The sequence below is a fragment of the Lathyrus oleraceus genome, chromosome 4, assembly GCF_024323335.1.
Source record: "Lathyrus oleraceus cultivar Zhongwan6 chromosome 4, CAAS_Psat_ZW6_1.0, whole genome shotgun sequence".
NCBI lineage: Eukaryota > Viridiplantae > Streptophyta > Magnoliopsida > Fabales > Fabaceae > Lathyrus > Lathyrus oleraceus.
In genome coordinates, this window is record NC_066582.1 from 132483086 (window position 1) to 132506288 (window position 23203).

Sequence of the window (23203 nt, forward strand, 5' to 3'; positions counted from 1 at the left end):
TAATTAATTAACACTCCAAATAAATAAAATAAAATATAATAATAATAATATAAAAAAATCATTACTAAAATTGGGTTGTTATAAGAAGGATCTTTTAGGCCTTAGAAGAATAAGAAGATTGTTGTCTTTCTGGATGAAGACGCGGTGCCTCTTAGTGAGTGCTAGAAAGCGATGCTTCTGAAGGATACTTCTGGAGTTGTCCAGTCTTCTTCAAGAGATTTTGACGTGGCATCTGGTAAGCTTTCTTCTGATAGCACTCAATTTAATTCTGATTCCATTCCTTCTGAAAGGATCTTACCAATCCAACCCTCTCCTTCATCTCAATCCATTATGTCTGAACATATTGCACTTCCACCACCTCAATAAACCACTATTAATCCTATCATATAAACTCCTTTAGTTTCTGAATCTTTGTCAGAACAACAACAAATACCACCACCACCATATCCTTCATAAATACAAAATTCACCCATTTCACCACCATGTATTTCCACTCCTCAACCAACAAATCCAAATATCACAACCCCCATAACATTTCCTTAAAGAGTTTTTGATGGAACTCCTGACGGTATGTTCAACTTTGAACCCGGACCAATTTCACCTGACTATGAATCACCTGCTATCATTGTTCCATCATTTCCTTCTGTCTATGATCCTGACTTTAATGAGTCTATAATCAACCTCATTATTAACTACCCTAAATAACCATCAAAATCCTCCCATAACATTGGTAAGATTTTGAGGAAGTTTGAGTTAGAATCTAAAAGTCGTCTGCACAAAGCAATGATTATCAGTTGTTCTTCAGCAAATCTGGATGCGAGTGATTCAGCATGAGAAGCTTACAGAAGCTGGGTGGATTCCAAGATTTCTAAGCTGAAGGATTTTGGGTATACACTTGCTGAAAGAAAATTCTGTTATGGGTTCGTTCCCTTAATGGAACTCTGGAAGTTAAGAAACTCCCAACTTTGTCTTTCTACTCCAAAAGTCAAGAAAGCTACTCCTGAAGTTATGAAAGAAGAAATTTATCAAGAAACTGAGGTTGTTGAGCACGTTGCGACTGCTCCAAAAGTTGATGCTACTTCTGAACCTCAAGATTATGCTATGGAAGAAGCTGCTACTCAGATTGTCGTTTTTGAAGCTTTTGTCTCCCAGCCTATTCCTGTTTCACTTCTGAAGATAATTGAGGAAATAAAGGTTGACAATGCAAGGTTCAATGAGCGTCTGGACAAATAAGATCTCATGTTTCAGTTGATTATCTTAAGACTTCCTCTGCCTCATCCTCATCATCATAACCCTTAGTTTTTTCTTTTAGTTTCTTAAAAACTTTTGTTTTACCAGTTGTATCTTTCATTGCCTTTTGACATTTTTAATGAAATATGTTTGTTTCTCTTCATTAACTTTATTATTTTGTCTATGTCTTTTTGATTGATGACAAAATGGGAGAAAACATAATGTATATAAGGGGAAGAATTGGTATTTATTTTGATATCTAATTTCCTTAATTAAAAACCCAAACATTTGTTAATGTTTTATGCTAACAACTACTTCAAAAAAGAGTTTGTTAAGTGTTTTGCAGGGTCATATCTCAGAATCATAGTGGTTAAAATCAAACATCTGAATATGTCATGAAGTTTCAAAGACCATAATATAAGTTACCTAATTCTGATGAAATTGTCTTCTATCTGAGTCTGAACACCTTCATGCTGATAATTGAATATCAGATTCAAAGAACTAATATTCATGTTTCGAACCTAGAACGTTGAGTACTTAACATCAAAGTGTTTCTGAAAAGTTATTTCTGAAAATCATGGATTTGGAATCCAGCTATAAGGCAAATTTTCTTCTATAGTAATCAGACTTGAAAAGTCAAGGTTCTGATAAGAAAATCAGCTCTTTTATGAAGATAACCAGCTCTAAAGTTTCTTCAAAAGAACTTAACAAAGATTCTGAAGTGAAGCCTATCATAATGATGCTATCAAACTAGTGCTCTGGACAATATCAATCAACTTCTAAAGATAAACCAGATTCTGACAGAAAAAATCACTATGGTATTTCAAAAAGGTTAATTAGGAAAGTGTTCTTTCATTATGATTTTATCTTTATAGGATTATACATCTCACGGGGATCTTTGTGTTTCTGTAAGATGTATTCTTCTGTAATTAGTTGCATATCATATGATCAGAATCAAAATTGGTTGTTAATGCTACACAATAACAAACCATTAGGGTACCAAAGTTGTTCTCCCATAAATACAACATTATTATCATCAAAACTCAAGGTATAGATGCAAAACCAAATCTTGTTCTAACAAATTTATGTTTCTTCATTTCATGCTTCATCAACTTTCATCAGGAGCCAAAGAAATTGAAGATAAGATCAAAATGGGAACGTGATCAAATAATACATAGTATAAATCGAATATCCTTTCCACTACCTGATTTCGTGGGAAAGGATAATATTATACATCACACTTGTCACTAATTTTGTGGGGGAAGGATAATACGCAGTATCACTCATTTCCCATCCAACAATGTACAACCGCTCAAATGAGTTTTCTTCATTTTGCCCTCCAACAGTCTTATGCTTATCCTATATAAGTAAGACTTGAAGACTTGAAGAAAAAAGTTGGTGACACAATATTTGGGCAAGTTCATTTCTTTGTGAAAAACTATCATTCTTTTGTACGCAGTTTTTTTAAAGTATTTGTTATTCATTTGTGTAAAATCTACTTAGCATCTTGTAACATACAAAATATTATTCAAACTATTTATTTGATTCCTTAAGGAGGTTATCCTTAAGAAGACAAATAAAGTTGTTCTTTGTGAATCCTTAAGGAGACTAGGGTATAGTTGGATCCTTGAGAAGACAAAGAATGTTATTCTTTATGTTTGTTGTAATCTATTGATTATAGTTGATTAAATCCTTGTGTATAAGGCAAAATCACCTTAGTGGGTGGACTGGATTAACTTTGAGTTTCAAGCAAACCAGGATAAAAATACTTGTGTTTTTATCTCTTTGTTATTAACTTGTTAATGATGTTCTTTTTTTGGAAAAAAACTTTTGCTTGTAAAACTCAATTCAAATCCCCATTTTCTTGTGTTTTTCATACATTCATGAACAACGTCTTTAAAGATATTAGAAATCTACCAATAACCGCATTGGCGAGAACAACCTATTTTAGGTCGGCATCGACCTTCGCAACCAGAGGCGAAAGATGGAGTGTAATGTTAATATTAAGTCAATTATTTAGTGAATGCTGCATGAAAGTGATGCAAGAGGAAACTATCAAAGTTAGCACACATGTGGTTACAATCTTTGATCGTCATAGACAAAATTTGAGTGTATAGGAAACAATGAACCACAATGAGGGGATGCCAAATTTATCCTATGTTGTCAGACTAAACAGAAGTTGGTGCGACCGTGGCAAGTTTCAAGCCTTTCGTTACCTCGCTCCCGTGTCATTGCGGCATGCACACATACTCGCCAGGACGCTTACATCCATCTATCCGATGTTTACAAAGCCATTACTGTTATGAATATCTACAACGAAAGCTTCCCAGTGCTAGCAATGAAGGAATATTGGTCTCCATATCAAGGGGACATAGTTTGACACAATGATGAGATGCAAAGAAAGAAAAAAGGACAACCAAACAACACACGTATTAGAACAAAAATGAATACGACTGATAAAATGATAAGATTATATAGTCTATATCGTCAACCCAAACACAATAGAAAAAATTGTCCCAGTCTCTAAGCAATCTCTGCATCATAATTTAATATCTCCTTTCAATTTTTATAACCTTTGATTTTGATACATTAATAACTTTTTGTTACAAGAATGTTAACAACAAACATCACCCAAACTTAAACACACTTTTCAACAAGAAACAAAATATCACAAAACGAACATTGGTGACAGGTCTAAATAAACAACCCATACAACAAATATCAAAATAAATAAAATATACTTAACCGCAACATTTAAACACAACATTTCTAACTGATTACAACAATCAAACTGATATCATTTGGTCCAAACACCATTTTCCCTGCATCCTTATCATTTTTAATTCACACCCACCCACGTACGACATCGTGTATCTCAATACTTCTAATTTTTTCGCTTTCAAGTATGTCTCCGTCTAACCAACGAACCAACTCCCTCTGTAGTTGCTAAAAACTACATATGTTCTAGAAGAGCATCTCCATCGGAGACTTGTCTCTCGAATAAATCACTTTTCTATTGCGACGACGAGATGAACCATGTTTGCAATATAATGAGAAGAGATGTGGAAAAATGAATCACACCACACCTCTATTTATATAAAAAAAGATTACAAAACACACAAAAGTGTCAGATCAATTGACGTCTCCTCTTAAACCTAACACATAGACGTCAATTGGATTACCAACACTAGGCGCATAAGCGATATCTCTTCTTTAAATTAAATGACAATTGCCAATTGATCGGACACTAATGCTTTAATTTTTTTCTTTTAAAAGTGAGATAATTTGAGAAATGAGTTAAAATGTGAATTATTTTGGAATTAAAAAAAAATTGAATAAAAGAAAAAAAACTCTCCTCCACTTAATTACAAAACATTTTGAATTAATTAAACGAGTCGGTGGACGGGTTTGTTTGTTCAAACTTTAAAATTAAATTTAACATTTAATACTACGTGTTAAAAAATTCATCCAATAATTGGTAAGAGCGTGTTTCATAAAGCCCACTAAGAAAAAAGTTTATATAAGAGTACGAAACCCTAACAAGAGCAATCACAAAATCAGAAACAAAAACGCGTTGAAGACTTTTAAGGCGGCTATCTCTTTCGTTCTGTTCATCGCCGGTAAGGCAATTCGAAACCTCTGATTGCAGTCGAGACGCAGCCACCGTTTAGGGGTTTTGTTTCTCCTCTCATTCATTATCGATTTTCCATGCTCGATTGTTTTTGATTGTTTTGTTTTCGTAATTGAAACTATTCGCTATTCTTTGTATTCAGAAAGAAGGAAAATATCATAAACAAGCTTTTAATTGATTCTAGTTTTTGTTTTTTTTTTCCAATTGTTGATTGTGGTTTTGTAAATTTCGTTGATTTCGAATCCTTGAAGTTAGGGTTTGAGAATTTGGGGATTTTAGGGTTTTGGTTTAATATTTTTTCCTCAATTCTTTTGTGCTTGTCAATCCCATGGCGGCAGGGCGACAAAGTGTTTTGGGGAAGAGGGAGTCTTACAAACATGATTCCGTCAAGGAATTTCAGTATTCTAAGTATGATGATTCTCTTGCAAAAGAAGATAGAGAAGAAGGTGAGATCCTTGTTGATGGGGATGAAGCTTTGCCACCGCCAGAAAAGAGAAGAAAATTCTCTCCCATTGTCTGGGATCTGGCTGAGAAGAAGGCCAAAATCTCTTCCAACGATAGGGTCACACATGTTGCTGAATCTCTATCTCGATCACCTGTTGATGAACAAAGTGCTGAAGAAAAAGGTGTTTTAAGTGAGTTTTCGCTGAATTCCTCTTGTGTTGTTGATGAAAGTGATATGCAGGGGTGGAACATCACAAAGTCTAAATGGGCTTCTGATGATCTTTCACCTATGGGTGATGATGATAAGTACAAGCAAGACAAAAGAAGTTTAAGTTCGGAAGATGGTGGTTGTTCAGGTAGCACAATCACTAGATCTGATGTTGATGATGAGGTTAGTGATTCTCCATCAGATTCGTTTGAAAATAGTGATTTGATGCATGTGCAGAGGAATTTTAACATGTGTCAGAGTTGCAGAACTGTGTCGGAATTTGAAATGATTAAGAAAATAAATGAAGGAACTTATGGTGTTGTCTATAAAGCTAAGGATAAGAGGACTGGAGAGACTGTAGCACTAAAGAAGGTGAAGATGGAGAAGGAAAGAGAGGGATTTCCAATGTCAGCGTTGAGAGAAATGAATATTCTCTTGTCTTTAGATCATCCCTCTATTGTTGATGTTAAAGAAGTAGTTGTGGATGATGATGATAAGGATGATGGTACTTATATGGTAATGGAGCATATGCAGTATGACCTCAAACAGTTAATGGAGGTAAGGACACAGCCTTTTAGTATGGGTGAAATAAAATCCTTCATGAAGCAACTTCTTGAAGGTGTCAAGTATCTTCATGATAACTGGATTCTCCATAGAGATTTGAAGACATCTAACATTCTGCTGAATAAAGAAGGGAAGCTGAAAATATGTGACTTTGGAATGTCAAGGCAGTACGGAAGCCCGCTTAAGCCATATACTTCTCTTGTGGTTACATTATGGTACAGGTGAGTATCAGTACAATGTCATCATATAATTTAACTATGTTCTGATTTACGCTGTTTCATGTATATTGATATGGTATGTTGTTATCGTGTGCAGAGCACCTGAACTATTATTGGGCGCCAAAAAATACTCTAAAGCAATTGATATGTGGTCGTTGGGGTGTATAATGGCTGAACTATTTTCCAGGGAGCCTCTTTTCAGGGGTAAAACTGAAATCGAACAACTTGATAAGGTTAGTTAAAGTTCATTTGATATCACTTTATATCACTTCAAGGTTATAGTGATACATACCTTTGTCATCCTAGTAACACACGTTTGTTTGTTATCTGTGCAGATTTTTCGAACCCTTGGTACACCAGACGAGAAAATATGGCCAGGATTTTCCAAATTGCCTGGGTCTAAAGCAAAATTTGTCAAGCAACGGTAAGCTTGCCTTTATATTGTCATATTTATCTAGTGCTCTGTTTTATGAACGACAATACTATGTTTTTTCAACTCTTGACGTGAAGTTATTGATATTGAAGGTGTAGTATGCTAAGGATGAAGTTTCCAGCCGCGTCTTTCACTGGTTTGCCAGTTCTATCTGAGTCGGGATTTGACTTGTTGAGTAAGCTTCTAGCTTATGATCCTGACAAGGTATGCTATTTATGTAATGATGTCTTACTGGCTTTTTGATACTTGATTCTGAATAATGCAACTGAACAGAAACTGTTATTTTTCTTGTAGAGGATTTCTGCTGAAGCTGCTCTGCAACATGATTGGTTCCAATGAAGGTCAACTTCCCAGAACTGATTAAAAGCCTATTTTTTCTTCATGGTAGTGCTAGCAGCTAATACAGGTACTTATGCTAGAGCTGGATTCATGAAAAACCAAGAGCAATGCCTATGTTAACCTACACTTATCCAACTTGTCTTTCCACACTAATGATCTTATACTAAGAATGATGTGATTGCCAAGCACACAGTAATTGGCTTCATTAGGTTTTATTTGTTATAAAATTGGAAGTGGCATGTATAATGTACAATGAGATGAGAAGGTATGGCACCTGATTTTTTGATATTGATATCCATGTAGTCGTGTACCCTTTATGTGGGGTGAAATTTGTACATATATTTCAAGACTGAAGCAATGAATGAGTTTTTGATATGGTATGGTTCCTATTCTATTCTATGGTATTTGTTCCAATTTTCTTTTCAGATTAAGCTGTCTAACTTGAGGCTTTCAAGTTTTGTGGTTACTTTCTGTGTTGCAATTACTTTTTGCCACCAGGAAATGCTCCTTAAAACTTTGGGTACATTGATGCTCGAATTGTTGATAGCTGTTGGTTATGTCAGAGTAAATCAATGAAGGGAAACTTCGTTTGCATCTGGGTCAACAGGTCATGGTGTTAGTTTCTGAATTTTAAAAAATTGCCCTGAAATATGATATTATATGCTAGAAAATTGTTAAATTAACTAGTGCTTGAAAATGGATTACAAGGAAGCGGGTTGGTTGGTATGAAGAAAGGTTTCAGAAGGAAGTGTTGGAAGGGTTTTTTGCTGGCAGTTCTCCCTAATATGCTTGACGTTTCTCGCCGTAGCTCAATCCCTGCCTTCCTTACTTCAATTGTGAGCTTGTTTTGGTGACTGTTTTGACCAACTTCAACTAGACATTGTAAGTTGAGGAAATTAGTCAATCCCTTCTTGTGGTGCAGGTCTTGTTTGTATTTAGTTTATTATTTATTTATACCATTCATTCAATTTCTAAGTCATCCTATTGAGTGTAGGAGACTCAGGTTGGGTCTGACGGCCGGCCATGTTTGAGAAAAAAAACCAGGAAAAGAAAATAGGAAAAGTTTTAAACTTGAAAATTTATAGGATGGACTGACCCAAGGTTGAGCTTAAATTTGAGAAGGAAAGGGGATAAATACATCCCCCATGACTTAACACGGTCTTGAATTTCAAAGTTTCATGAAAATAGATAAATATAGCCAATTTCATAACAAAAACGATGATAGAAAAGTAAATCTCGTCGTCAAAATATTAATGAATCCCAAAATCAGGGACACATTTCCTGATGTGAAGACGAATTGAATGGAATGAGTAAGGGATGTAAAAAAACCTAAAACGTAATGCAGTGACAGTTCACAACCATTTATCTCCTGTTTGTTAACTAACCTGGAGTCAGAATGCCCTGTTTGTAAATCATAGCTGCTTGTCTCCTGTTTTTCATTCTTCTTTAGCTATCATCATATATAGAGTTGGAATTAAGAGAGTTAGGATTGTGAAGTTACAATAAAATAAAAACTTACTCTTTTTTAACTATAGATAGTAAATACTACTACTATTCATATAGTTCAATGAGATTCGCAACTAACTATTTTGCGTGTTAGATGTTATATTTAAATTTGAAGAGATAAAATTTTTATGGTAAAATTATTTTTTGAAGAGTTACAATTCAATCAATTTGAATATCTTGCAAATTATTTAATGTGACATCAAGAGTCAAAGTTTTATCACATTATTTTCGTATTTTAAGGTCAAACAAAGAATTGTTTGAGACTTTTCTCTTTATGAATTATTATCGAGTATAGATGATTAATTATATTAAGTTTATCAATTTATATTTTATATATAACATTAAAAAGTATTATATATTAATGTTTGAAATTAAAATAAGATAATTAGAATATTAGAAAACAACAAAAATTTATCTTTTACTTGGCTTTTTTCCACAATTTTTATAAGAAATATATTTTTTAATGATTCAAAGTATTTAGTTTTTTTGGTTTTTATATTATGATTTCTCTATCTTATTTCTAACAACTTTTATCCCCCTCAATTTTGGTCTAAAAATATTCCTTATATTTTTTTTTTGTGGTTAATGCTAATTTGTGTTTGACAGAAATTAAGATCTAATTGATAAAATATTATCTAGAAAAATGTACATTGATTTGATAAAAGTATAGAAGTAATTTTTTAATTATTTTTTCAATACAAAGTGAAAGGATTTATCCACCCATTACCTTTTTGGTGAATATGTAGTGTGTCTCTCACAAAGGTATCCTTCTAAAAGAAGGAACCATGTTCAATATTTTCTAGTGAAAAATACTCCCAATAAAAATTATGTATCTCGTAATGATTTTTTTAGTTCCTTCAAATTACCAATGTTAGTTTTTTTGTGAAGCATACAAATAATGGTAAGTTATAGAGAAAAATTATAAGTTTGATTGATTGTGTGTTCCAAAATTACATGTACCATGCTTTTTGTATCTATAAAGTTTACCACTAACTATCATATTTAGATATTTCCACTTGTGGTCTCTATTTATGCTTATTAAAGGGTGTAGATGGTGTACCACATTTAACTTAATTCTTATAATGATTTAGAAAAATAATCATTCTTTGTTCATGGACCTAATTACAATTACATGAAACAGAAGTCTTTACAAGTGAATAGTTAATTACACATGTCTTCTACCGATATCTAAATTCACTGTCCTCGTTAAATTCATTGATAGTGAGAAGGATTTGTCTCAAATTCTCTGATTTTATTTATTTTGTAGTTTTTAATGTTTTTAAAATTTTAGCACTTCTATTTTAAAAATCAATTTCTTAGTCTCTTAAAATTTTGTTGATTCCTCTCCAGTTTTACACATTTGACATTCTCGCAACAGCGTGCTATATCATATTTTATTTTAATTTAAATTAGGAATTTTAAATTTTATAAATTACAAAAGATTTAATTAATTTTAAATTAATCTTAATGTAAATTAAATTAGAATAAATTAAGAAATAAGCAAAATCTCATTGGTGTTCAACTTCAACATCATAACTCGAAGATAATTTTTAAATAATCATATTTCTAATTTTTTTTTCAAAAATGATCATAATTTAAATTTTTTTACAAAAATGGACGGTTTTTTTACCCTAAAGACACATGGGCGCCACCCTAGATGGCGTCTACGCTTTAGTTGGAGGGTAAGTCGTCACTAGGAGTGACGCCTACTCCTAAATGTTTTTTCCAAAGTCTTTTTTTTGTTTTTCTTTTAATTTTTTTATAATATGTTTTTAATTTTTTTTAAATCTATTAATTTATATTTATTATAAATTATATTAATTTATATTAATATATATATATATATATATATATATATATATATATATATATATATATATATATATATATATATATTATAGATATATATATATATATATATATAAAAATAATATTATTTACAAGATATATATATATATATATATATATATATATATATATATATAAAAATAATATTATTTACAAGATATATATATATATATATATATATATATATATATATATATATATATTATATATATATATATATATATATAAATAATATTATTTACAAGATATATATATATATATATATATATATATATATATATATATTATATATAATATATATATATATATGAATTTATATATATTAATTTAATTTATAATTAAATAATATTATTTATAAATTATTAAAATATATTAATTTATATACATGTAAATAAATAATATTATGTATATATTTGTAAAATACACAAATATATATATAAATATATATTAATTTATATATACTAATTTATATTAATAAACATAATATATTTATATTAAAATAAAACAATAGATAAATATTATAAAGTTTAATTAAAATGCATTATTAATTTGTGATTTTTTATATATTATGCGGTCCCTGGTACGATCCGCACGGGGGAGGTCTAACTACTCGTCTAGATGACTCATGTGGTGGTGGTGTTTCCCTATTCCCACCCCTTGCCCTTTGCTGTTGCGGTTGAGTCGAAGTCCCTTCAATGCTGTAGGAAAGACGGGTGCCCTCTGCGCCCTTAAAGCTTTGTCTCGGTGGGATAAACTGACTCCAGTTGGGTGCGCTCTTGAAATGTGACCTTTGGTAGTTAAGGGTTGAATCAGGTTGGCTAAAGAACAATGTCTGTTATGGTGTGTAGTAGTCTTGTTGGTAATCCTGTTGTATACCTGTGTCGGGGCTAAGTGGAAGACTGGAAGAGCCCGGGACATCGGCGTGATGGAAGTGTTGGGATTGGTGTTGGTGGGGGGATTGAGTTTGTGGTAGGTGTGGGGACTGTTGATGGTGGTGGGAATGTTGAGGTTGGTGTTGGTAGTCTTCATGATATTGGGGTTGAGTTTGTGGTATGTAGTGTTGATTTGGTTGTTGTTGGTAATACGGTGGTAGTGGTTGTTGTTGGTAATACGGTGGTGGTGGTTGTTGTTGGTAATATGGTGGTGGTTGTTGTTGTTGGTAATATTGTGGTGGTTGTTGTTGTTGGAAATATTGTGGTTGTTGTTGTTGTTGGAGATATGGTTGTTGCATTAGGGGATCGTCCAAATAGAATGGGTCAGACACAATCATTTCTGGATTTGTATTTGCTCTATACCAATCCACATATTCCTTTGTCGGCTTCATTTCGTTGGGCGCCACCGGAAATTGTAGAACATAGTAGGCACGCTCTTTCCACATTTTACGGAACTTCTTTGCAAATGCCTTCCAATTTTGGACATACCACTGGTGGCTGACTTTTTTAAGATGCTAAGGTTTCAAAGACATTGGGGGGCCTGAGATTTCTTGATGCATTCCGAATTGCAGTTTGACACGGTCACTTTGGTGCATCTCCACAGTGGTGAACCGCATGATAGCCGTTTTTGCTGTTCAAACAGCTGCATCTTCGGGGTTGGGTTGATGTTCCAATCCCAAATATGGTCTCTAAATAAACTGCAAAGAAAAAAATAATTATGTTATTTATTGAGAATGCTTGATATTAATAAATTAGTTAGAAGATGAATGATTTAGTGGTAATACATCTTGTGCTCGGAGACGATCCAAGAGTTGACGATAAAATATTATTTTATTTTTCGGGGTAAGACTGTAATCTAGTCCAGTTGCAATGAACCTAAATAAAAAAAGATAAATAATATTATTTACAAATATTTATAGATTAAATATACAAAATGAATAACATCATAAATTTACCTAGTTGCGTAGGGGAAGGAGTAGACGTTAGGATTTTCGGGGGCTAACCTCGACAATCTCCACCACCCCCATGTTTGGAGCAAAAAAGCACATCTAGAAAATGTACAGTGGTCATTTTGTGGATTTTTACACAAAGAGCTATATAGGAAAGTCAATACAGCAGAACCCCAACTATACGTGCTTATTCTATCTATGTCCTCGAGCAAACTCAAGTACATAAAGTTTATGCTATTTTCCGTGCCTTCGAGAAATAGCAAGTTCTCAAATAATAACATAATGTAGAACCTTGTTTTTATTATTTTTTCTTGTTCGGACGAATCCTCAGTCAAAATTATAGCGTCGTGATAGAATTGGAGGCTAGATAGTTTAATACCCTGGCCCCTTGCTTTCGCAGATCCCTCACCCTCGACTAGATCTACGCCCAACATTTGAACACATAGTTCGTTGGGTTGTTTAACATTTCCAGTCACAGGCTTACCATCTATTCGAAGATTCAAAAACATGTACACGTCCTCTAGTGTGACGGTACATTCACCAGTTGGTAGGTGAAAAGTGTGTGTCTCTAGTCTCCAACATTCACATAAAGCAATAATAAATTTCACATCAATTGTGGCATTTACCACATGCATAACATGACCGAACCCCGCACGCTCTATGTAAGGTACGCACCATGGGTCTGGATAAGCCATAGGGTGTGAACGTTGACGAAATTTCTTGGGATCCTTTAAAAACAAACAATATAAACAATCATTAGATTGGAGTTTTAAAAAATAAATTATAAACATACGAAAGAGGCAATGTTCAAGAAAAACTTACGAATGAGGCAATGTTCGCCCTAGTGCCTCTGTGTTCTTGGCCCATGGTAAGAAGAGACATGATTGCAATGTAGAACTTAGGTTTGTTGATGAAAAGTTCGCCGGTGTTCTCTGAAAAAAAGTGTTAGTGGATGATGAAAATTTTCAAGAATGACCTGCTATTTATAACCGTATTCAAATAGTATGAATATATAAAAAAATTGGACATGTGTAACGAACGCATGCAAAGTTGGCTGAGAATCTTGCAGGCTAGGTGGAGCTGGATAGGCATGCGTGAGAATCTTGCAGGCTAGGTGGATATGACTTTAATGGATAGGCATGCGTGAGAATCTTGCAGGCTAGTTGGATATAACTTTGATGGATATGCATGCGTGAGAATCTTGCAGGCTAGGTGGATAGGTTAGTATGCATTGGTACATGTTAGGTTGCACTTGTCTTGTCTAGGGGAAGGCTTGGTGGATGTGTTGCATGCAAAAATGTGACACGTCTAACGCATGCATCACAATTGAATCTGTGTATTTAGGCATGCGTGAGAATCTTGCAGGCTAGGTGGATATGACTTTGATAGATAGGAATGCGTGAGAATCTTGCAGGCTAGGTGGATAGGTTAGCATGCATTGATACAGGTTAGGTTAAACTTGTCTTGTCTAGGGGAAGACTTGGTGGATGTGTTGCATGCAAAAATGTGACACATCTAACGCATGCATCACAATTGAATCCGTGTATCTAGGCATGCGTGAGAATCTTGCAGGCTAGGTGGATATGACTTTGATGGATAGGTGTCATACGGTGAACTGGACTTTATTGGATTTATAATCGCAATGTCGCGGTTAGCAAGAGTCGCCACCGTTTTTTCTTTTATCCCATAAGGAAAGGTGGAAAAGAACAGGAAAGACCTTAATTTTAAATTCTTAGGTTCGGGAGGTACTTTATACAAAGGGAAGGTATTAGCACCCTTTGTATCCATGGTTATCCATGGGCTCTTAATTGCTCAATCATTTATGTTTTCTAGTTTGAAAAAGGTGGTTGAGAAAGGTGTGAAAAATGTTTTGAAAATGAGAATTTAACTTTGTAATGATTGTTGCATGAATGTATACAAAGTGGTTATCTCGTATAGTTTTTGAAAGTAGTTTGGAAAAATATAACTCGGCAATGATCCTAGTACGGATGTATGCTAAATGATGATTTTCCAAAAGATGTTTGAAAGGTGTGAGGTGTGAAAAGTATTTTTTTGTTATGAATGAGCAATTAAGGTTATATCTGTCCGAGGTCTTTCCGGGCATTTCCTATCCTTATGAGGGTAAAACTGTCCTTACTATTGAGAAGTAAGTAGTTTTATCCTTGGGATGTAGAAGGGTCATCGTAGGGTCATCGATGGGTCATTGAAGGCAACAGTTGTGAGGATACCTTAGCATTCGAAGGGACTATCATCATTTAACCGTAGGCTACACCAAAGGGTCATCGAGGGACAAAGTCGTATTTCCGAAGGCAACGTCCGAGGGACTATGATGATTTTTTCCGAAGGGTCTTTGCTAAGGATATCCCCATATTCGCGGGACATGACCGTATTATGCAATCGCGGGGTAATAAAGAGAGGTCCGATATCATTTATTTAAAGTCCATGTTTTAAGTTCATTAGGTAATTATGGTGATACCGCATTAAATCGATACATTAAAATCAACACATTAAGGATCACTACATTAAAATTAATTGGGCCATCAATATGAGTCTTCACATTAAAGTGAAATAATTTAGAATCCAGCTCCATGAAGGCTTCCCATGCATAAAGCGGAGTACCTAGCCAACTATTTCTTCGGAAGAAGGCTAGCCTTTACACCATGAACACACAGATTAAAGCATCGAGGTAAAATACAATTGGAAATTGCACCATAAGATAAATATAACAGCCAGGAATTTAAGCCAAATAATGCAGAATCATCATTAGGTAAACATAAAATGGGCAGCAAAAAGGCAAAGCAGCCCCTGGCCCGGTCGCCTCTGTTTCGCCTAGCGAAGGCTCAGCGAAGGCTCGCTGCGGGCTCGCCTAGCGATGAGCTAGCGAGCGGCAACGGGTTTGAAATTTGAGAACATTATGACCTCAACCTGCAACATGGCTTATGGCATCCAACACATAATTATATGGTTCAGTTTCACAATATTCAAGCACATTTAAATTCTCATGCAAAACTTCAAAATGTTTATGAATTCAATTATAATATCCTCCACAAATTAAGAACATGAAGTGGTACCATATGCCAAGTGAGAGTACAAAACGATATCACATGCAAATTAAGACACTAAAGTGGTACCACATGCAAAATAAGGACACAAAGTGATAATCATATGCCAATTAAGAAACTAAAGCGATAATAGTGAGGCAAACCTGTTTGCAAATCAAGTTGCAACCTTGAATCGGCGTGCCGGCCTAAGTTGGGCGACGGTGGCTTCGGAGCGGGTAAGCGGCCTTCAGGGTTTCCGCCTTCTGAATTCTTTGGACCAGCAGGGTTTCGGTGCTAGGGTTTCCTCCGGGTCTCTGTGTGAGTGTCTCCGTGTGGGTGAGTCCGTCTCTGTGTGTCTCTTTCGTGGCAGAGGAGCAGGTATTTATAATAGTGGTAGTAGTGACCTAATGGGCTTAAAGTGAGGTCCAAAAATCTCAAACTTTCGCAAGCTTCGCTAGGCGAAGGAATTGCTCGCCTAGCGAGCAAACTAGGTCTGGGCTTTTTCCTGGATCCAACGCTTCGCTGGGCGAGTGGCATGATGCAATGTTCGCTAGGCGAAGGAACTGCTCGCCTAGCGAGCCAGCTGTTTTGGGCCGCCTGTGGATTGGGCCTGTTGTGAGTGGGCTCTTGTCCATTTGATGTCAGTGCCTTGCAGAATAAGTCAGAGGGTCTTGGAAAATGTTCGGTAATGCCAACGGGCAAATTTTGGGGTATGACAATAGGCATGCGTGAGAATCTTGCAGGCTAGGTGGATAGGTTAGCATGCATTGGTACATGTTAGGTTGCACTTGTCTTGTCTAGGGGAAGGTTTGATGGATGTGTTGCATGCAAAAATGTGACACGTCTAACGCATGCATCACAATTGAATCCGTATATCTAGGCATGTGCGAGTACAAGTATTTACACAAATTTTCACACATGTATTCACAAAATCTTCACAATATCTTGACATATTTCACACATATCTTCACATATCATGACATCTTCATCACAATACAAAATCAAAGCTCACGTGAATGGTGAGAGTTATGAATGTGATATGTCTGGCTTCCTATTTAGAAACACCGATTGCACTCGTTTTTGTCTAAATAGAGGAGCTGACTTCTCTTATCTGAAAAAAAAAGATTGAGTCCAAACTTAGACAACCTGTGTCACAAATTTTTTACCAACAACCTTTTTTTTTTTGAAAATAACTCAGTCAGGTTTTATAAGTCATTGATTCAAAATGACATGGAGGCACAAAACATGTTTCGTAACCATGAGTATTCTGGTTACGATTATATAGTGTTGTACATTATCTTGGAACAATTTCAACCAACTCAGAATATTCAGTCACAAATCAAACCCGGAAAGATACGTTATTTTATGCAAAAACTCGGAGTGTGGGTATAGGTTGATGGCATCGTACAAGAAGAAACATAATGCGTGGGTGATAGGGTCCATTTCTCAAGCTCACACTTGCGTCAACACAAACATGGCACAGGAATATCGCAAACTTAGCCATGATATGATCTACCATTCCATAATACCTCTTGTTGAAGCTGACCCGTCACTCAAGGTCAAAACTATTATCTCCCATTGTGTTGCTGTTTTCAAATATACACCGTCGTACAGAAAGGCTTGGTTAGCAAAAACCAAGGCAATTAAACTGGTATACGGTAATTGAGAGGAATTATACAAACAACTTCCGCGCTACCTGGCTGCACTACATTTGTATTCACCTGGGACGGTTTCTATAATGGAGACCTTGCCGGCACAATCCCCTGACGGAACTCGTCTAGAAGGCAATGGAATATTCCATAGATTTTTCTGGGCATTTCGTCCCTGCATCATCGGTTTCACATTCTGCAAGCCGCTTATTCAAGTCGATGGAACTTAGCTGTATGGGAAATACAATACTGATGGCGATTGCACAAGATGGAAATTCTAATATTTTCCCAATAGCCTTTGCATTGGTAGAAGGAGAAACGACTGCTGCTTGGAGTTTCTTTCTTAAGAATCTCCGAACGCACGTGACTCCACAAACTGACATCTGTGTGATTTTTGACAGGCACGCTTCTATAGACAGTGCATACAATAATCCAGCAAATGGTTGGCATGATCCCCCGTCTACGCATGTCTACTGCATCAGGCATATTGCTCAAAATTTTGTGCGGGAGTTCAAAGATAAATTCTTGAAGCAAAATTTGATAAATGCGGGGTATGCATTAAACCAACCTGAATTCCAATACTACCGTCGGGAAATAGTGTTGGCAAATTCTGATGCAGGGAGGTGGATCGATAATATTAACAGAGCAAAGTGGACTAGGTCATACGACGATGGGGTGAGGTGGGGCCACGTGACAACAAATCTTGTGGAATCAATGAACGACGTCTTTAAGGGTATACGTAACCTCCCGGTAACCGCTTTGGTGAGTGCTACCTATTTTTGGATGGCAACGTTGTTCGTAACAAGAGGCAAGCGCTGACATGCAATGTTACAGACGAGTCAAGTGTATAGTGATGCCTACATGAAGTTTATGAGGTAGGAATCTGCCAAACCCAGCAGCCATCGGGTTACGGAATTCGACCGCCATGGCCACACTTTTAGTGTCAAGGAAACTATTGACCACAACCAGGGGCTGCCCAGACAAGAGTATAGGGTCCTAATACCAGGCAAGGTCTCCATTATAGAAACCGTCCCAGGTGAATACAAATGTAGTGCAGCCATGTAGCGCGGAAGTTGTTTGTATGATTCCTCCCAATTACTGTATACCAATTGAATTGCCTTGGTTTTCGCTAACCAAGCCTTTTTGTACGGCGGTGTATATTTGAAAACAGCAACACAATGGGAGATAATAGTTTTGACCTTGAGTGACGGGTCAGCTTCAACAAGAGGTATTATGGAATGGCAGATCATGTCATGGCTAAGTTTGCGATGATCCTGTGCCATGTTTGTGTTGATCCAAGTGTGAGCTTGAGAAATGGACCCTATCACCCACACATTATGTTTCTTCTTGTACGATGCCATCAACCTATACCCACACTCCGGGTTTGGCATAAAATAACATATCTTTCCGGGTTTGATTTGTTAACATCGTAGTCAACACAGTTTTTCAAGTGTCAGTTTTTTATTACTAACAGACACTCTTCCTTGGTCCGAAATTGGTCACCCTTCTTTAACTCCTCATCAGATCTCATATATGGGTTGTAGAAAATATCTGACGAGGGCTCATCCTCGCCCAAGTTAAGGGTTGTGAAGTGCGCAGGCGGTGAGTAGCGTTGCGCTATAGGTATTTGTACTTGGTCTTCGTCTTCAGAATCATGGTTCACCAAGTCATCAACCACGTCTTCTGTATCATCAACCACATCGTCTTCAACGGGGTGTTCAACATCTTGTTCGTCATCAACCACAGGATCAATAACCTGTGACTATATATTCTGAGTTGGTTGAAATTATTCCAATACAATGTACAACACTATATAATCGTAACAAGAATACTCATGGTTACGAAACATGTTTTGTGCCTCCATGTCATTTTGAATCAATAACTTATAAAGCCTGACTGAGTTATTTTCAGAAAAAAAGGTTGTTGATAAAATTTTTGGGACACAGGTTGTCTAAGTTTGGACTCAATCTTTTTTTTTCAGATAAGAGAAGTCAGCTCCTCTATTTAGACACAAACGAGTGCAATCAGTGTTTCTAAATAGGAAGCCAGACATATCACATTCATAAGTCTCACCATTCACGTGAGCTTTGATTTTGTATTGTGATGAAGATGCCATGATATGTGAAGATATGTGTGAAATATGTGAAGATATTGTGAAAATTTTGTGAATACCTGTGTGAAAATTTGTGTGAATACTTGTACTCACGCATGCCTAGATATACGGATTCAATTGTGATGCATGCGTTAGACGTGTCACATTTTTGCATGCAACACATCCACCAAGCTTTCCCATAGACAAGACAAGTGCAACCTAACCTGTATCAATGCATGCTAACCTATCCACCTAGCTTGCAAGATTTTCACGCATGCCTATCCATCAAAGTCATATTCATCTAGCCTGCAAGATTTTCACGCATGCCTAGATACACGGATTCAATTGTGATGCATGCGTTAGACGTGTCACATTTTTGCATGCAACACATCCACCAAGCCTTCCCCTAGACAAGACAAGTGAAACCTAACCTGTACCAATGCATGCTAACCTATCCACCTAGCCTGCAAGATTCTCACGCATGCCTATCCATCAAAGTCATATCCACCTAGCCTGCAAGATTCTCACGCATGCCTAGATACACAGATTCAATTGTGATGCATGCGTTAGACGTGTCACATTTTTGCATGCAACACATCCACCAAGCCTTCCCCTAGACAAGACAAGTGCAACCTAACCTGTACCAATGCTTGCTAACCTATCCACATAGCTTGCAAGATTCTCACGCATGCCTATCCATCAAAATCATATCCACCTAGCCTGTAAGATTCTCACGCATGCCTATCCAGCTCCACCTAGCCTGCAAGATTCTCAGTCAACTTTGCATGCGTTACACCTGTCAAATTTTTGCATGCGTTACACGTGTCCAATTTTTTTACATATTCATACTATTTGAATACTGTTATAAATAACAGGTCATTCTTGAAAATTTTCATCATCCACTAACATTTTTTTTCAGAGTATACCGGCGAACTTTTCATCAACAAACCTACGTTCTACATTGCAATCATGTCTCTTCTTACCATGGGCCAAGAACACAGAGGCACTAGGGCGAACATTGCCTCATTCGTAAGTTTTTCTTGAACATTGCCTCTTTCGTATGTTTATAATTTATTTTTTAAAACTCCAATCTAATGATTGTTTATTTTGTTTGTTTTTAAAGAATCCCAAGAAATTTCGTCAACTTTCACACCCTATGGCTTATCCAGACCCATGGTGCGTACCTTACATAGAGCGTGCGGGGTTCGGTCATGTTATGCATGTGGTAAATACCACAATTGATGTGAAATTATTCTTGCTTTGTGTGAACGTTGGAGACCGGAGACACACACTTTTCACCTACCAACTGGTGAATGTATCGTCACACTAGAGGACGTGTACATGCTTTTGGGTCTTCGAATAGATGGTAAGCCTGTGACTGGAAATGTTCAACAGTCCAACGAACTATGTGTTCAAATGTTGGGCGTAGATCTAGTCGAGGGTGAGGGATCTGTGAAAGCAAGGGGCCAGGGTATTAAACTATCGAGCCTCCAATTCTACCACGACGTTATAATTTTGACTGAGGATTCGTCCGAACAAGAAAAAAATAATAAAAACAAGGTTTTACATTATGTTATTATTTGGGAACTTGCTATTTCCCGAAGGCACGGGAAATAGCATAAACTTTATGTACTTGAGTTTGCTCGAGGACATATATAGAATAAGCACGTATAATTGGGGTTCTGCTGTATTGGCTTTCCTATATAGTTCTTTGTGTAAAAATGCACAAAATGACCACTGTACATTTTCTGGATGTGCTTTTTTGCTCCAAACATGGGGGTGGTGGAGATTGCCGAGACTAGCCCTCGAAAATCCTAACGTCTACTCCTTCCCCTACGCAACTAGGTAAATTTATGATGTTATTTCATTTTGTATATTTATTCTATAAATATTTGTAAATAATATTATTTATTTTTTTTTGTTTAGGTTCATTGCAACTGGACTAGATTACAGTCTTATCCCAAAAAATAAAATAATATTTTATCGTCAACTCTTGGATCGTCTCCGAGCACAAGATGTATTACCACTAAATCATTCATCTTCTAACTAATTTATTAATATCAAGCATTCTCAATAAATAACATATTTAATTTTTTCTTTGCAGTTTATTTGGAGACCATATTTGGGATTGGAACATCAACCCAACCCCGAAGATGCAACTGTTTGGACAACAATAATGGCTATCATGCGGTTCATCATTGTGGAGATGCACCAAAGTGACCGTGTCAAACTGCAATTCGGAATGCATCAAGAAATCCCAGGCCCCCCAATGTCTTTGGAACCTTTGCATCTTAAAAAAGTCAGCCACCAGTGGTATGTCCAAAATTGGAAGGCATTTGCAAAGGAGTTCCGTAAAATGTGGAAAGAGCGTGCCCACTATGTTCTACAATTTCTGGTGGCGCCCAACGAAATGAAGCCGACAAAGGAATATGTGGATTGGTATAGAGCAAATACAAATCCAGAAATGATTGTGTCTGACCCGTTCTATTTGGACGATCCCCGAATGCAACAACCATATCTCCAACAACAACAACCACCACAATATTCCCAACAACAACCACCACAATATTACCAACAACAACCACCACCACCGTATTACCAACAACAACCACCACCACCGTATTACCAACAACCACCACCACAACACATGTCCACCCCCCAACCAAATCAACATTACATACCACAAACTCAACCTCAATATCATGAAGATTACCAACACCAACCTCAACATTCCCACCACCATCAACAGTCCCAACATCTACCACAAACTCAATCCCCCCACCAACACTAATCCCAACACTTCCATCACGACAATGTCCCGGGCTCTTCCAGTCCTCCACTTAGCCCCAACACAGGTATACAAGAGGATTACCAACTAGACTACTACATCGTTCTTTAGCCAACCCGATTCAACCCTTAACTACCAAATGCCACATTTTGAGGGCGCATCCAACATGAGTCAGTTTGTCCCACCGAGACAAAGCTTTGAGGGCGCAGAGGGCACCCGTCTTTCCTACAACATTGGAGGGACTTCGACCCAACCACAATGGCAAAGGGCAAGGGGACGCGTTAGGACTAGGGGTGGGAATAGGGAAGCACCACCACCGCGTGAGCCGTCTAGACGAGTAGTTAGACCTCCCTCGTGCGGATCGTACTAGAGACCGCATAATATGTAAAAAATTTCAAATTAATAATGCATTTTAATTAAACTTTATAAGATTTATCTTGTGTATTATTTTAATATAAATATATTGTGTTTATTAATATAAATTAATATATATAAATTAATATCTTGTGTATTATTTTACAAATATATACATAATATTATTTATTTACATGTATATAAATTAATATATTTTAATAATTTATAAATTATATTATTTAGTTATAAATTAAACTAATATATATAAATTATATATATATATATATATATATATATATATATATATATATATATATATATATATATATATATATATATATATATATATATATATATATATATATATTATATATATATATATCTTGTAAATAATATTACGTATATATATGTATTAATATAAATTAATATAATTTATAATAAATATAAATTAATAAATTTAAAATAATTTAAAAAAAATTTAAAATAATTTAAAAAATAATTAAAAACATATTAAAAAAATTAAAAAAAAAAGCATTTTTTTAAAAAAAAAATAACATTTAGGAGTAGGCGCCAGTCCTAGTGGCGACTTGCCCTCCAACTAAAAGGTAGGCGCCACTTAGGGTGGCGCCCATGTGTCTTTAGGGCAAAAAACTGTCAATTTTTTGTATTTTTTTTTAAATTATGGTCATTTTTAATTTTTTTATAAAAAATATGATTATTTAAAAAGAATCTTCTCATAACTCATCTTCTTTAACATCATAACTCATCGTCTTGACTTCTCTTTAATTTCTCCTTCATTCATTCTCAATCAATTAAAAAATATATAACAAAATCTCATAATCTTAAGTTTCTCTTTAATTTCTCCTTCATTAATTCTTAGTCAATTTATAAAACCCTAAGAAATATGTAAATCTTAAAAACATTAAAGTTTTAATTCTGCAAATCTTAAAAAAAATAAATTAAAAAATCAACAAAT

General features: G+C 35.5%; 2 protein-coding genes across 3 annotated transcripts; both read left to right on the forward strand.

The window, feature by feature from the left end:
* Positions 1–4737: 4737 nt before the first annotated feature.
* Positions 4738–7442, forward strand: LOC127074039 (cyclin-dependent kinase G-2). 2 transcript variants are annotated; one of them, XR_007785918.1, is made up of 6 exons: positions 4738–6298; positions 6393–6528; positions 6631–6719; positions 6821–6932; positions 7023–7134; positions 7371–7442. XR_007785918.1 is itself a non-coding variant. In XM_051015298.1 (5 exons), exons 1-5 carry the CDS (start codon positions 5190–5192, stop codon positions 7065–7067), a joined length of 1491 nt encoding a protein of 496 aa, XP_050871255.1. In that variant the 5' UTR covers positions 4738–5189; the 3' UTR covers positions 7068–7442. The 2 variants fall into 2 exon arrangements, 1 of the variants encoding a protein (XP_050871255.1); XM_051015298.1 differs by having other exon boundaries at positions 7023–7442.
* A 324-nt stretch (positions 7443–7766) lies between these two features.
* LOC127074040 (serine/threonine-protein phosphatase 7 long form homolog) lies at positions 7767–22244 on the forward strand. The gene is made up of 5 exons (XM_051015299.1): positions 7767–7949; positions 20005–20114; positions 20209–20930; positions 21012–21102; positions 21190–22244. Exons 3-5 carry the CDS (start codon positions 20656–20658, stop codon positions 21874–21876), a joined length of 1053 nt encoding a protein of 350 aa, XP_050871256.1. The 5' UTR covers positions 7767–7949; positions 20005–20114; positions 20209–20655; the 3' UTR covers positions 21877–22244.
* The last annotated feature ends 959 nt before the right edge of the window (positions 22245–23203 follow it).

What these genes read in the sequence shown, in the direction of transcription:
- LOC127074040 (XM_051015299.1), top strand. Translation starts at nt 20,656, where the DNA reads ATGTTATTATTTGGGAACTTGCTATTTCCCGAAGGCACGGGAAATAGC. An exon ending in TCCTTCCCCTACGCAACTAG is followed by an intron (nt 20,931 to 21,011) that starts GTAAATTTATGA and finishes TTTTTTGTTTAG; the next exon opens with GTTCATTGCAACTGGACTAG. An exon ending in ATCGTCTCCGAGCACAAGAT is followed by an intron (nt 21,103 to 21,189) that starts GTATTACCACTA and finishes TTTTCTTTGCAG; the next exon opens with TTTATTTGGAGACCATATTT.
- LOC127074039 (XM_051015298.1), top strand. Translation starts at nt 5,190, where the DNA reads ATGGCGGCAGGGCGACAAAGTGTTTTGGGGAAGAGGGAGTCTTACAAA. An exon ending in GTGGTTACATTATGGTACAG is followed by an intron (nt 6,299 to 6,392) that starts GTGAGTATCAGT and finishes TATCGTGTGCAG; the next exon opens with AGCACCTGAACTATTATTGG. An exon ending in GCAAAATTTGTCAAGCAACG is followed by an intron (nt 6,720 to 6,820) that starts GTAAGCTTGCCT and finishes TTGATATTGAAG; the next exon opens with GTGTAGTATGCTAAGGATGA.